Genomic DNA, 12,355 nt, shown 5'->3' on the forward strand with positions numbered 1-12,355 from the left:
GTCCGATGCTGCGCAAGTAAAAAAAAAATTAAATGCAGTTTTATTCTCCATCAGCGCTATAGTGCCGGCCAGCTTGAAGTCAAAGGGGCAGCGGCCTCCTTGCTTCAAGTTAAGGTAACCAGGCCCCTAACCGTCCCGTCTTGCCTGAGAGTGACAGCCTGAAGCGCGGTCGCGATTTCCCAAGTCTCGCGCATGTGCCGCTGAAACTTTGCTAACAGAGGCAGCAAGAGATTGGATAGCGCATTACTACAGAGCGCACTGCGCACGCGCGAGACTTGGGGAATCGCTGACGCACTGCAGGCTGTCACTCTCAGGCAAGAGGGGACGGTTAGGGGGCCTGGTTACCTTAACTTGAAGCAAGGAGGACGCTGCCCCCTTGACTTCAAGCCGGCCGGCACTATAGCGCTGATGGAGAATAAAACAGTTTTTAACTTACGCAGCATCGGACAACAGGATATCATTATTAACAGGCTGAGGGCTACTATGAGGTACTGCTGGCGGGTGTAGATGCATTTTACAGGTGACTGGTTCCCTTTAAGCCACGGCAGTTCTAGCAGAGGCTACCAAATGAATTAAAGTCTTCCTCAGACTCTGCACGGGGGAGTCGTTTGAGCGCAGCGCCCCCAGGGAGAAGCCTCTCAGACGCTGTGGACACAACTGACCACAAAATCTGAGATCAGGACTGGGTATGGACAGCTTTACTATCTCTGCTCTTTTTTAATTAAATATTTATTATACCAATGGGTTCTGATGTGAACACCAACGTTAGGAAAATGTGCCTGGCATTTCCTAAATCACGCTCCACTGAAGTTCAACGACAATTGTTTTGGGGTGGGGGGTATTTGGCTTGTGCCTCCAGATCACACACTGACAGATCAGACTAAGCTTATGCTAAGTTTATGACCCCGGATTGATCAGTGCAATGATTTGAATCACGGCCAGAAGAAATTTGGTTTTAATGTTTGGTTATTATTCTGAATGGCAAGAAATGTGGTCTAAAAATCCTTTACATCAAAACCCAGCAGTCTGAAGCTACTGCCAATCCGAAGTCTGAATAACCAAAAAGCTTACAAGATTGGGATCACTTGTAATTTTGAAATCTAGGAATCGGGCTGAGATTTTCACCACTTATATGAGGAGACTGGGAAGATTTGAGTCATGACTAATAAGGCCTCGTTCACACTTCAGTGTTTGGTCAGTGATTTCCATCAGTGATTTGTGAGCCAAAACCAGAAGTGGAGCCTCCACAGACATGAGGTAGAAGGGAAAGATCTGCTCCTGTTCTGTGTTTAGAGTTGCACCTGGTTTTGGCTCACAAATCACTGATGGAAATCACTGACTAAACACTGAAGTGTGAACGAGGCCTAAGGGTTGTGCTTTACCTTCAGAGATGAAGATGTTTTAGGGTTGGCTGTGATCTGGTTAACATCGTCTTCTTCTAGTTCTCGGTCAATGTGTTTTTTAAATGGATCTGAAGAAAGTAGAAGAAACAACATGAGCGTTATCTACATATATTCTTTACATCTCCGACTTTCTCATTTAAAGGGAGTCTTTCACCTAATCTGAGCGTTTTAGACCGCTCAGATCAGGTTATAGACTCTTTAACCCTCATTACAATCATACCTGTCTCTTATGTGTCCCTCGCGCAGATAATGAAAATAACACTTTTTAAACTTATGCAAATTACCTTCTGAAGGTGCCCAGGGGCGGCGTTACTGGGCGATGTGCCCAGAAAAACACACCTCCAGCCGGCGGACGTCACGAGCGGCACCAGAGGACGGCGGGCTGGGAACTGGCCCGCACCTGCGCACTGCTCTGCCCATTATGGGCAGAGGAACATCCTTTCATATTGCGCATGCGCCGGCCGGCTGTCTTTAGTTGGCCGGCGCATGCGCAATATGAAAGGATGTTCCTCTGCCCATAATGGGCAGAGCAGTGCGCAGGTGCGGGCCAGTTCCCAGCCCGCCGTCCTCTGGTGCCGCTCGTGACGTCCGCCGGCTGGAGGTGTGTTTTTCTGGGCACATCGCCTAGTAACACCGCCCCTGGGCACCTTCAGAAGGTAATTTGCATAAGTTTAAAAAGTGTTATTTTCATTATCTGCGCGAGGGACACATAAGAGACAGGTATGATCGTAATGAGGGTTAAAGAGTCTATAACCTGATCTGAGCGGTATAAAACGCTCAGATTAGGTGAAAGACTCCCTTTAAAGGGGCTGTCTGGTTTCAGGAGGAAACCTGACAACACAGGGGATCATCCTGCAATAAAGAAGTGATCATTACTTACCTGGCAGATCCCACGTTGCCCCTCTGGTTCCTCTAGCCTAGATCTGTTAACCTGGCTGCAGCAGCGACATCACATTGATAGAACAAGACTGCTGCAGCCAATCACTGGCCTCTTCAGTGCACGTGTTGTCAACATGGTGTCACCGCTGCAGCCAGGTAAACAGATGTCGGCCAAGACCCAGAGTGGCAGCGTGATCTGCCAGGTAAGTAATGATCGCTTCTTTATTGCAGAGTGATCCCATGTTGTCCAGTTTCCTTCTGAAACCAGACAACCCATTTAAAGGGGCACTAACCTTGAAGACTATGTGACGATGGGTTCAGGGATTTTTGTAGCCCATCAGTTGGCTTTATGCCACAGAATCCCCTCTCCCGTTTTCAATGTATCAATGTGTGATCGGTCGGAGTTCACAGAGTGCTGCTGCCAGGTAGTACGCATGATTGGCTGGGTTTCCAACAGGCAGACCCTCCCCTCCCCCCGAGATCAAATACCGATTGCATATTCTGTATGTTAGAAAACTTTAAATGCAGAGTATTATCAGCCTCATCTGGCTGGGGAAAACCCGACTATGATTTATTAGGTGACTGACAGAAAGACCCCTGTCTCCATAATCACTACTTTGTTTCTTATAATGCTTTCCTCACCTCTCAGCAGCCTGCAGGTTCCCCATAAATGTTCAGACACCTTGTCAGGTCCCCCCAAGTCATGTCTAGTGTAAAACTAATAATAATAGCCATACGGGAAGAGGTACAGCTGCCGTGCCTCAAGATCTCAGTGCAGCAGTATAAGGGAGGAGACACCTGACAGGTTCAGAACACACAGCAATGAAAGAGCCCACCCAGCTCCTCTGCTGTCCATGGCCTGAGCTGGGCCCCCTTTAACAAAACAGAGCTGAGCTGCAATACCAAACATAGCCCATGTACAAGAGTGGAGCTGTTCCTGGGGGGGGGGGGGGGGGGGCTGCTCCTTTATTCTAATCCCGGACAAGCCTTTAACGTCTGTATAGAAATCAGATTGGATAATATAGGATTACCTTCAGAAGTTATCACAGAGGGCTCTGCAGTCTCATTCTTCTGGCCTTCTGCATCTTCTTCCAAGAAATTGGCTTCTAAACTAAATTTAGATTCATGTTTGCTGTCTGTGAATTCCTCTCCATCTTCCTGAGCTGGATCTCCAGGTTCTGTCGGCTTGTCGGCATCATCACCCCGCTCCTCACCCTTAGCGACATGCTCTAAAACAAGACACACACTCAATGTAAATCCTTCAATCTGGAACAAAAAAAACTCTAATTTTGAATGAACAGAAAAGCACTATTTTTAGGGCCAGAGTCCAGATTTAAAGGGCAAGGAAGTTTTAAAACTGCAGGTCATACAGCATGCTGGGAGTTGCATGGCATCTAGAGTAATGGACGTGGCGAGTTCCTACCTTCTTGGACATCCTCGTCCCCTTCTGCCTCTTGCTCTTCTTCACTGTCCTCTTCTTCTGTATTAGAGCTCAACTGCTCATTCTCATCCTGCGTTTGATCCTCATCATCCACCTCTTCCTCTTCATCATCCTCCTCCTCCTCCTCCTCATCAGAGACATGCTTTAATGTTGCCAGCAGCTGCTGATACATGTTGGCATTCTCTTCTTCACTCTCAGCCTCACTCTCTGAATGTGACTCATTCTTAGGACCATCAGGCTAAAAGATAGATATGAAGCAATTTGATGAGTCAAATGATTTTCTTTAACGGATATGTTGTCATGGTAAAAAAAATTAAAAGATTGGGATCAGGTCAAGGTACAATTTGATTTCCAGGATGCCCACTATCTTCCCTATCAGCAAATTAAAAGCCATTGTAATGCCCAGGCATCTTCTGTTGGGGATGCCGATAGGTTAGCATGGTTTGTGGCCTTGCTAGGCAATGATGGCTCTCACATGCCCCTCTCTGAATTACAACGCAGGCTTCATAGTATCCAGACGATTGGCCTGGTAAAAGGGGCCTACAAGCCCTGGGAGAGAGAACTATCTGACCCGAACATAACAAAAAAGATGAGGGAAGGCATGGAATTGGTTAGACGGGCGACATATAATGAGCAGTGGAGAGAGACACAATTAAGACTCATGCATCGAGCGACGTATGCTTTCAATTTGTCCTATCGTGACGCCCCTGCCCATTATCTTCGTGAGTGTCCGAAGTGTAGCCTCCAGAAGGCGGGTTTATTACATGCCATTTGGGAGTGCCCGAAAGTGCAACCGTTGTGGAAACAGGCCATAGAAGCTATTGATGACATTTGGGGAGATACGGTGGGTACCACACCACAACAGTGCGTATTCCATTACATACCTAAAAACCAGGAAGAGGAAATGGGGTCGCTGGTTGCGAAGCCGGGTGTACATCTTCTGTTGATGTCGGTTAAAAAGTCTCTCCTACGACACTGGCTAGATAAGGAAGTTCCAGTGTGGGAGGAGGTCATAGGGGTGATGAAGAATGTTCTTTATTTAGAAAGGCTGGAGGTGGAACAAGATAAAGAACGCTTGGTCGAGAAGTTTATTAAAAAATGGAGGAGGTTCATAGAGAAACAACTTTCGGTTATTGAAATTCAGGAACTTATGGCCCCATTTAAACTCACAGGGTGGTATCTAAAGGCTCAGCTGGCAGATAGGCTGGGGAGATTGGCCCATTAATTCGGCTGGTATGCGAGGGAATCGTTCAGGGTGGAGGTTGGGGGTACTGCGGGTGAACCACTTCAAGTCCGAAAACAGCTTAGATTGGTGTTCAGGGGAGGGGGGGGGGGGCTGGGGGTTGGGGGGGGGAGTTGGGGAATATTATGATAAAATGTGTATTGAGAAATCTTATTTTTCGAACTGCTTGCACATCTGTGCTTTGATGCAAATTTCCTGTATTGTATTGTTTCGATACCCAATGCTGTACAACTGATTTCTCAGTCCAATAAAGAGATTTTTGAAAAAAAAAAAAAAAAAAAAGATCAATAATTGATTGGTGGAAGACTATATAATTAATAAAATAAATAAAAAAATAAACCCGTAAAAAAAAAAAAAAAAAATTAAAAATTTTTAGAACAGATCAACCCAATGACCCAGTCACATGTCAATGTATCGGGACATCATTGCTGCAACCGGAAGCAGAGAACGGCATTGGAATGGGAAGCCTCAGAACAGGCGCAGTGGGAGATCGGCGAGGTATGGTGTTTTTTTTTTTTCTTTCATTCGTTACCTTAGAGAGAGGCGTCTGGACTCTTCCTGATTTGGTTAAATGAGTCTGATCCTACATTAGGCTCCCTTCCATCTCCTAGTTATTAAAGGGGTTGTTAAGGACTATCCTAAGGATAGGTCATCAATATGAGATCAATGGGAGTCTGACACCCATCACCCCCGGCCGATCAGCTGACTGAAAGAGTCATAGCCCTCAGAGGAGCGCTGCAGCCTCCTCACAGCATACCAAGCACAGCGCCGTACATTGTATAGTGGCTGTTCTTGGTATTGCAGCCCAGGTCCTTTCACTTGAATGGGACTAAGGCTAAGTTCACATCAGCGTTCAGCTGACAACTGAGCCGAACAGAGCCTACGGACCTCATAGACTATACAGGTCCTACTAAAAAAATTTGCATATTGTGATAAAGTTCATTATTTTCTGTAATGTACTGATAAACATTAGACTTTCAAATATTTTAGATTCATTACACACAACTGAAGTAGTTCAAGCCTTTTATTGTTTTAATATTGATGATTTTGGCATACAGCTCATGAAAACCCAAAATTCGTATCTAAAAAAATTAGCATATCATGAAAAGGTTCTCTAAACGAGCTATTAACCTAATCATCTGAATCAACTAATTAACTCTAAACACCTGCAAAAGATTCCTGAGGCTTTTAAAAACTCCCAGCCTGGTTCATTACTCAAAACCGCAATCATGGGTAAGACTGCCGACCTGACTGCTGTCCAGAAGGCCATCATTGACACCCTCAAGCAAGAGGGTAAGACACAGAAAGACATTTCTGAATGAATAGGCTGTTCCCAGAGTGCTGTATCAAGGCACCTCAGTGGGAAGTCTGTGGGAAGGAAAAAGTGTGGCAGAAAACGCTGCACAACGAGAAGAGGTGACCGGACCCTGAGGAAGATTGTGGAGAAGGACCGATTCCAGACCTTGGGGGACCTGCGGAAGCAGTGGACTGAGTCTGGAGTAGAAACATCCAGAGCCACCGTGTACAGGCGTGTGCAGGAAATGGGCTACAGGTGCCGCATTCCCCAGAAACAGCGGCAGAAGCGCCTGACCTGGGCTACAGAGAAGCAGCACTGGACTGTTGCATGTCATTCGGAAATCAAGGTGCCAAAGTCTGGAGGAAGACTGGGGAGAGGGAAATGCCAAAATGCCTGAAGTCCAGTGTCAAGTACCCACAGTCAGTGATGGTCTGGGGTGCCATGTCAGCTGCTGGTGTTGGTCCACTGTGTTTTATCAAGGGCAGGGTCAATGCAGCTAGCTATCAGGAGATTTTGGAGCACTTCATGCTTCCATCTGCCGAAAAGCTTTATGGAGATGAAGATTTCATTTTCAGCACGACCTGGCACCTGCTCACAGTGCCAAAACCACTGGTAAATGGTTTACTGACCATGGTATTACTGTGCTCAATTGGCCTGCCAACTCTCCTGACCTGAACCCCATAGAGAATCTGTGGGATATTGGGAAGAGAAAGTTGAGAGACGCAAGACCCAACACTCTGGATGAGCTTAAGGCCGCTATCGAAGCATCCTGGGCCTCCATAACACCTCAGCAGGGCCACAGGCTGATTGCCTCCATGCCACGCCGCATTGAAGCAGTCATTTCTGCAAAAGGATTCCTGACCAAGTATTGAGTGCAGAACTGAACATAATTATTTGAAGGTTGACTTTTTTTGTATTAAAAACACTTATCTTTTATTGGTCGGATGGAATATGCTAATTGTTTTAGATAGGAATTTGGGGTTTTCATGAGCTGTATGCCAAAATCATCAATATTAAAACAATAAAAGGCTTGAACTACTTCAGTTGTGTGTAATGAATCTAAAATATATGAAAGTCTAATGTTTATCAGTACATTACAGAAAATAACGAACTTTATCACAATATGCTATTTTTTTTTAGAAGGACCTGTAATAGGGTCCGTTAGGTTTCCGCTCAGATGATGATTTTGGAGCGGAGACAAATGTTGTGCGCGCAGGACTTTTGTCTCCGCTCCATAATCATCTTCTGAGCGGAAACCTAACGGACCCCATTATAGTCTATGGGGTTTGTAGGCTCAGTTATGTCCGAATCCGTCCTTTCTGTTCTCCTGTAACGGAGCAGGAGAACGGAAAGGCTGAACGCCGATATGAACTCAGCCTAAGCTGCACATAATGCATGTGACGTCACTGGCCAAGCAAGAGACTGTGATGCTCCATGGAGTGCTGGAGCCTCTTCAAACATTTAGGATGAGCTGCAATACCAGAGACAGTCCATGGACAGAAGTTTTTTTTTGTTTTGCTTTTTACTGAGCAACTGTTTTAATAATATACAGAATGTACGTTATGTTGGCATAGAGGCGCCAGGATTACGATACATTCACATCTCCGTTAGAGATGAGCCGACAGCCTGATCTGGCATAAATACCGGCTGTCGGTCGGAGAAAAAGGGCTGCACACAGAAATATCTATTGAGCAGAAACCCGCCATTTATGCTGGAAAGCAGCCGTATGGCCGCCAGACACCACTATAATCAATAGGGAACCAGCGGTGATCTGTTGAATCTGGCAACCTTGCATCTGGTGAATGTTTCCGGCAGAGAACAGCCTGGCGGTGTTCACCAAAGATTTGATTTTTAGAGTACAGAGGCTGATGAAATTATAATGCAACAGTTTACTCACCAGCTCGACCAGCTGCGTTCTCTCTTGTACATTTGAGACTCTGTAATAAGCAAAGCAAACAATAACCGATTTTATTCCAGTGCTTGAAAATGCAAAACTGAGGCACAATTATACACATTTAAAGGGGGCGTCCAGTGGCATTACTATATAGATATGGATCACAGGGGGTAAAGGGACATTCTGGTTATAACAAGTTATCCCCTAGCCACATGGGATAACTATCAGATTGGTGGGGGTCCCATCATTTCTATAGGAGCGCCAGAGATAGCCGAGTACATCCCTTGGCTATCTTCGGCATTCCCATAGAAATTAATGGAGCAGCAGCACATTTTTCCCACCAACTGCTCCATTTTAGGGAGGGGGTTGTATTATGTCTTCTATAGCCAAGAAGGATCTGTCATGAACTCCATTGAAAGTCAATAGGGGACAGATCAGTTTTCTATTGTGTCAGAGAAAACGGATCCGTCCTGACACACAATGTAAGTCATTGGAGACAGATCTGTTTTCTCTGACACAATAGAAAACTGATCTGTCCCCCATTGACTTTCAATGGAGTTCAGGCTCTTGCTCTGCACCACAGCGCGGACAGAAAAACGCTGCTTGCAGCGTTATTCTGTCCGCGATGGGAGCGCAACCAAACAGAACAGAACGCATTTTGGTGCATTCCGTTTTGTTCAGTTGGGGACAAAACTGAAGTGTTTTCTTCCAGTATTGAGATTCCATGATGGATCTCAATATCGGAATTGAAAACGCTAATGTGAAAGCAGCCTTTGGCCTCATGCACATGACTATGTATTTTGAGGTCTGGAAAAAAACGGGCCAGAAAAAAATAAATACGGATGACGTCCGTGTGCATTCCGTATTTTTCGGAACGGAACAGCTGATCCCCAATAGAACAGTACTATCCTTGTCCGTAATTGTACGGAAATACGGAAACAGAATGCACACGGAGTAACTTCCGCTTTTTTTTTTTGCTAACCCATTGAAATGAATGTTTCCGTATACGGTCCGGAAAAAAACAAAAACGGAACGGACACGGAAAGTAAATATGTTCGTGTTCATGAGGCCTTACTGTAAGGAACTTATTTTAGGATTCTCACCAGCTTTCCTAATAAGCCACCTAAAATACCCATAATTACCCAGCACCGACTCTCACCTCTCCTGACAAGTTTGTTTTTAGTAAATACTTGTATTCCCCCAAAAATAACAATTCTACAGCATCTTTTCAGGGTGTTACCATTTTCCTTGTCAGTTGGGTCCAATCATTCTGTGTAGATAGCAGGGACACATATGTACATTTCCAGGAGGAATACTGGAGGATCAGCACAAGGCACAGTTCTAAGACTGGATGCTTCAGAAAGGTTATTTAATGGAGGGTGCCAAGATCTCACGTCAGAGCACACAAGGCATGCCGATAACTGTCACAGCCACGAACAAGACAAATATTTCTCGTGGCATAGTGGTCATCATCATCAGCCCTTAAAGGGGTTGTGTCACTTCAGCAAATGGCATTTATCATGCACTTACTAATGTATTGTGATTGTCCATATTGCTTCTTTTGCTGTCTGGATTAATTTTTTCATCACTTTATACACTGCCCGTTTCTATGGTTATGACTAGGGATGAGCGAATCGACTTCAGATGAAACAGCCAAAGTCGATTTACATAAAACTTTGTTTGAATACTGTACAGAGCGAGCGCTCCGCACAGTATTAGAATGTATTGGCTCCGATGACTTTAGGTAATAACTTTAAAAATGAATTTCGACTGGTAAAACCTTTTTCCCAAACTCTGTTTTCGGTTCTAAGTGATACCTTGGAACCAAACCCAAGTTCGGGAAAAGGTTTTTAACAGTTCAAATACATTTTTGACGTTATTACCTGAAGTCATCTGAGCCAATACATTCTAGCGCTCGCTTCCGTACAGTATTCACAATGTTTCATCCAAAGTCGATTCGCTCATCTCTGGTTACGACCACCCTACAATCCAGCAGTATGGACAATCACAATACATTAGTAAGTGCCTTGTATTCACTTCCTGTACATGATGAATGCCATTTGCTGAAGTGACACAACCCCTTTAAGTAGGTGGACATGCTGCAGTCTCCTACCAGTATACAGTTCACCACTGAATATCTCTCCAGTCCTCACTTACTGGTCATAAAAAGGATGCTGTTCCCCGAACTCTATCAGATGCTTCTTCTGCTTCTTGGTCAGGGAGCTGACATTCTCATCTCTTTTCCTTCTCTTCCCCATATTGTGCTTTCTGTTACACGTGGGTTACTACGCATGCGCATTTGGGAAAGCGTCGCTTCCTCGATTACGTCATCGAGCCGCTCCTACGGCAGGTCAACGAAAGCACGCACAGTCACGTGACGAGCGTCACCATAAAGCCGACTACGTTGCAGACAGGTCATATGACTACTAACGCGTGACGTCTGCAGGCTGATGCTGAGCTTCCTGCCATTCCTTGCTTACCCGCTATCACTATGGAGATGATGGATTCTGTGGAACGGACCCGGTTACCGGAGAGGCTGCAGCGGAGAGAGGAGGAAAGGCAGCGGGAGGCGGAGAAAAAGCGGCAAGAGAAGGAAGGCCAGGCCGTGCAGGAGGAGAAGAGCGGGTACTTCAACTCCAGCTTCGGCCTGGAGAGAGCCGCCATTGAAGAGGCGTTGTCCGGGGAGGACGCGGGGGCTGAGGCTTTGGATGAGGTTTCCGGGCGGCTCCAGCGGCTGCAGAAGCTGCTGAATGACAGCATGATGTTCCTGGCGTCCTATGACATCCGGCAGGCCCAGGAGCACCTCACCCGGCTGCAGGCCGCCCTGGAGACCCGGCGCCAGCAGCTGCAGCCCAATAAGAAATTCGCCTTCAAGTCCCGAAAGAAGGAGGCCCCAGCCGCTACCGCCCAGCCCGCGCCCCCGGTGACCCGGCCCAAGGAGACCCCTGCGGAGCCGGCTGACCAGTGCGGCCTGCGGGGCCTGAGCGGACAAGTGCTCTTCATGGAGGCCGAGGAGATCGGGCAGAAGGACGTGCAGCTGAGCCAACTGCGGCAATGCACCATCACCCTGCGCGGGAGCCCGGCCACCCTGCACATGCGGGACCTGAGTGGATGTAAGGTGCTGTGCGGCCCGGTGGCCACATCCGTGTTCGTGGATAACTGCTCCGACTGCCTCTTCACCTTCCCGTGTCAGCAGCTGCGCACCCACAGCAGCACAGACTGCCGCTTCTACCTGCACGTCACCAGCCGCGCCATCATCGAGGACTGCAGCGGCCTCCACTTCGCCCCGTTCACCTGGAGCTACCCCGGCATCCAGCGGGACTACGAGCTGACCGGCCTGGATCAGAGCTGGAACAACTGGGATCTGGTAGACGACTTCAACTGGCTGGCAATGGACGTCAGATCCCCAAACTGGAAAGTCATCCCCGAGGAGGAGAGGATTACGCACTGGAACTGAGACCAGAGCGCCGTACTGATGTCCAGCCGTATACGTCGGGTCACATGGAGACCGAGCTTATTTAACGCCTGTACTTGTATGACTATAGCCATGTACTCCAGCCAGACTGTTCGTCACCGGATTACAGGGAGCAGATGATGTCGGACATCGTCGTGTCAATAAATGGTTCTGTTTATAGGGCATCTGTCAGCACATTTGTACCTATGACACTGTCTGACCTGTTACATGTGCGCTTGGCATCTGAAAGCATCTCTGTTGGTCCCATGTTCATATGTGCCCGCATTGCTGAGAAAAATTATGTTTTACTATATGCAAATGAGCCTCTAGGAGCAACGGGGGCGGTGCCATTACACCTAGAGGCTCTGCTCTTTGTGCATCTGCCGCGCCCTCTACGCTTTGACAGGGCCAGCCACTGAAAACGTCATTACATCTGGTCCTGTCAAAGTGCAGGGGGGGTGGCAGCTCAATTGAGAGCAGAGCCTCTGTGTAATGGCAACGCCCCCATTGCTCCTAGAGGCTCATTTGCATATAGTAAAACATCATTTTCTTCAGTAATGCGGGCACATATAAACATGGAACCAACACAGATGCCTTCAGCTGCCAAGCGCACATGTAACAGGTCAGCCAGTGTCATAGGTACAAATCTGCTGACAGATGCCCTGTAATCTTTTGGCAGATGGTAAATGTGGTTGTACCCACTGCTGCACCACCAGCTCTATTGCCCAGTATCGCTTTGAGATC

The 12,355-nt window shown here is 46.9% G+C and overlaps 2 protein-coding genes across 2 annotated transcripts in view; one reads left to right on the forward strand and one right to left on the reverse strand.

The window, feature by feature from the left end:
• The window catches only part of UTP25 (UTP25 small subunit processor component), a 30,780-nt gene extending 20,243 nt beyond the window's left edge, over positions 1–10,537 (reverse strand). The window contains 5 exon segments of the mRNA XM_044284864.1: positions 1,383–1,471; positions 3,314–3,511; positions 3,706–3,961; positions 8,161–8,200; positions 10,315–10,537. Coding sequence (XP_044140799.1) covers positions 1,383–1,471; positions 3,314–3,511; positions 3,706–3,961; positions 8,161–8,200; positions 10,315–10,415 — 684 coding nt within the window. The 5' untranslated portion in view covers positions 10,416–10,537.
• Positions 10,538–10,576: 39 nt separating this feature from the next.
• On the forward strand, positions 10,577–11,863 carry TBCC (tubulin folding cofactor C). The gene has a single exon (XM_044284865.1). The coding sequence runs from the start codon at positions 10,649–10,651 to the stop codon at positions 11,612–11,614; it is 966 nt and encodes a 321-aa protein (XP_044140800.1). The 5' UTR covers positions 10,577–10,648; the 3' UTR covers positions 11,615–11,863.
• Positions 11,864–12,355: the final 492 nt, after the last annotated feature.

Source organism: Bufo gargarizans, chromosome 3, assembly GCF_014858855.1.
Source record: "Bufo gargarizans isolate SCDJY-AF-19 chromosome 3, ASM1485885v1, whole genome shotgun sequence".
In the NCBI taxonomy this organism is placed as follows: Eukaryota; Metazoa; Chordata; class Amphibia; order Anura; family Bufonidae; genus Bufo; species Bufo gargarizans.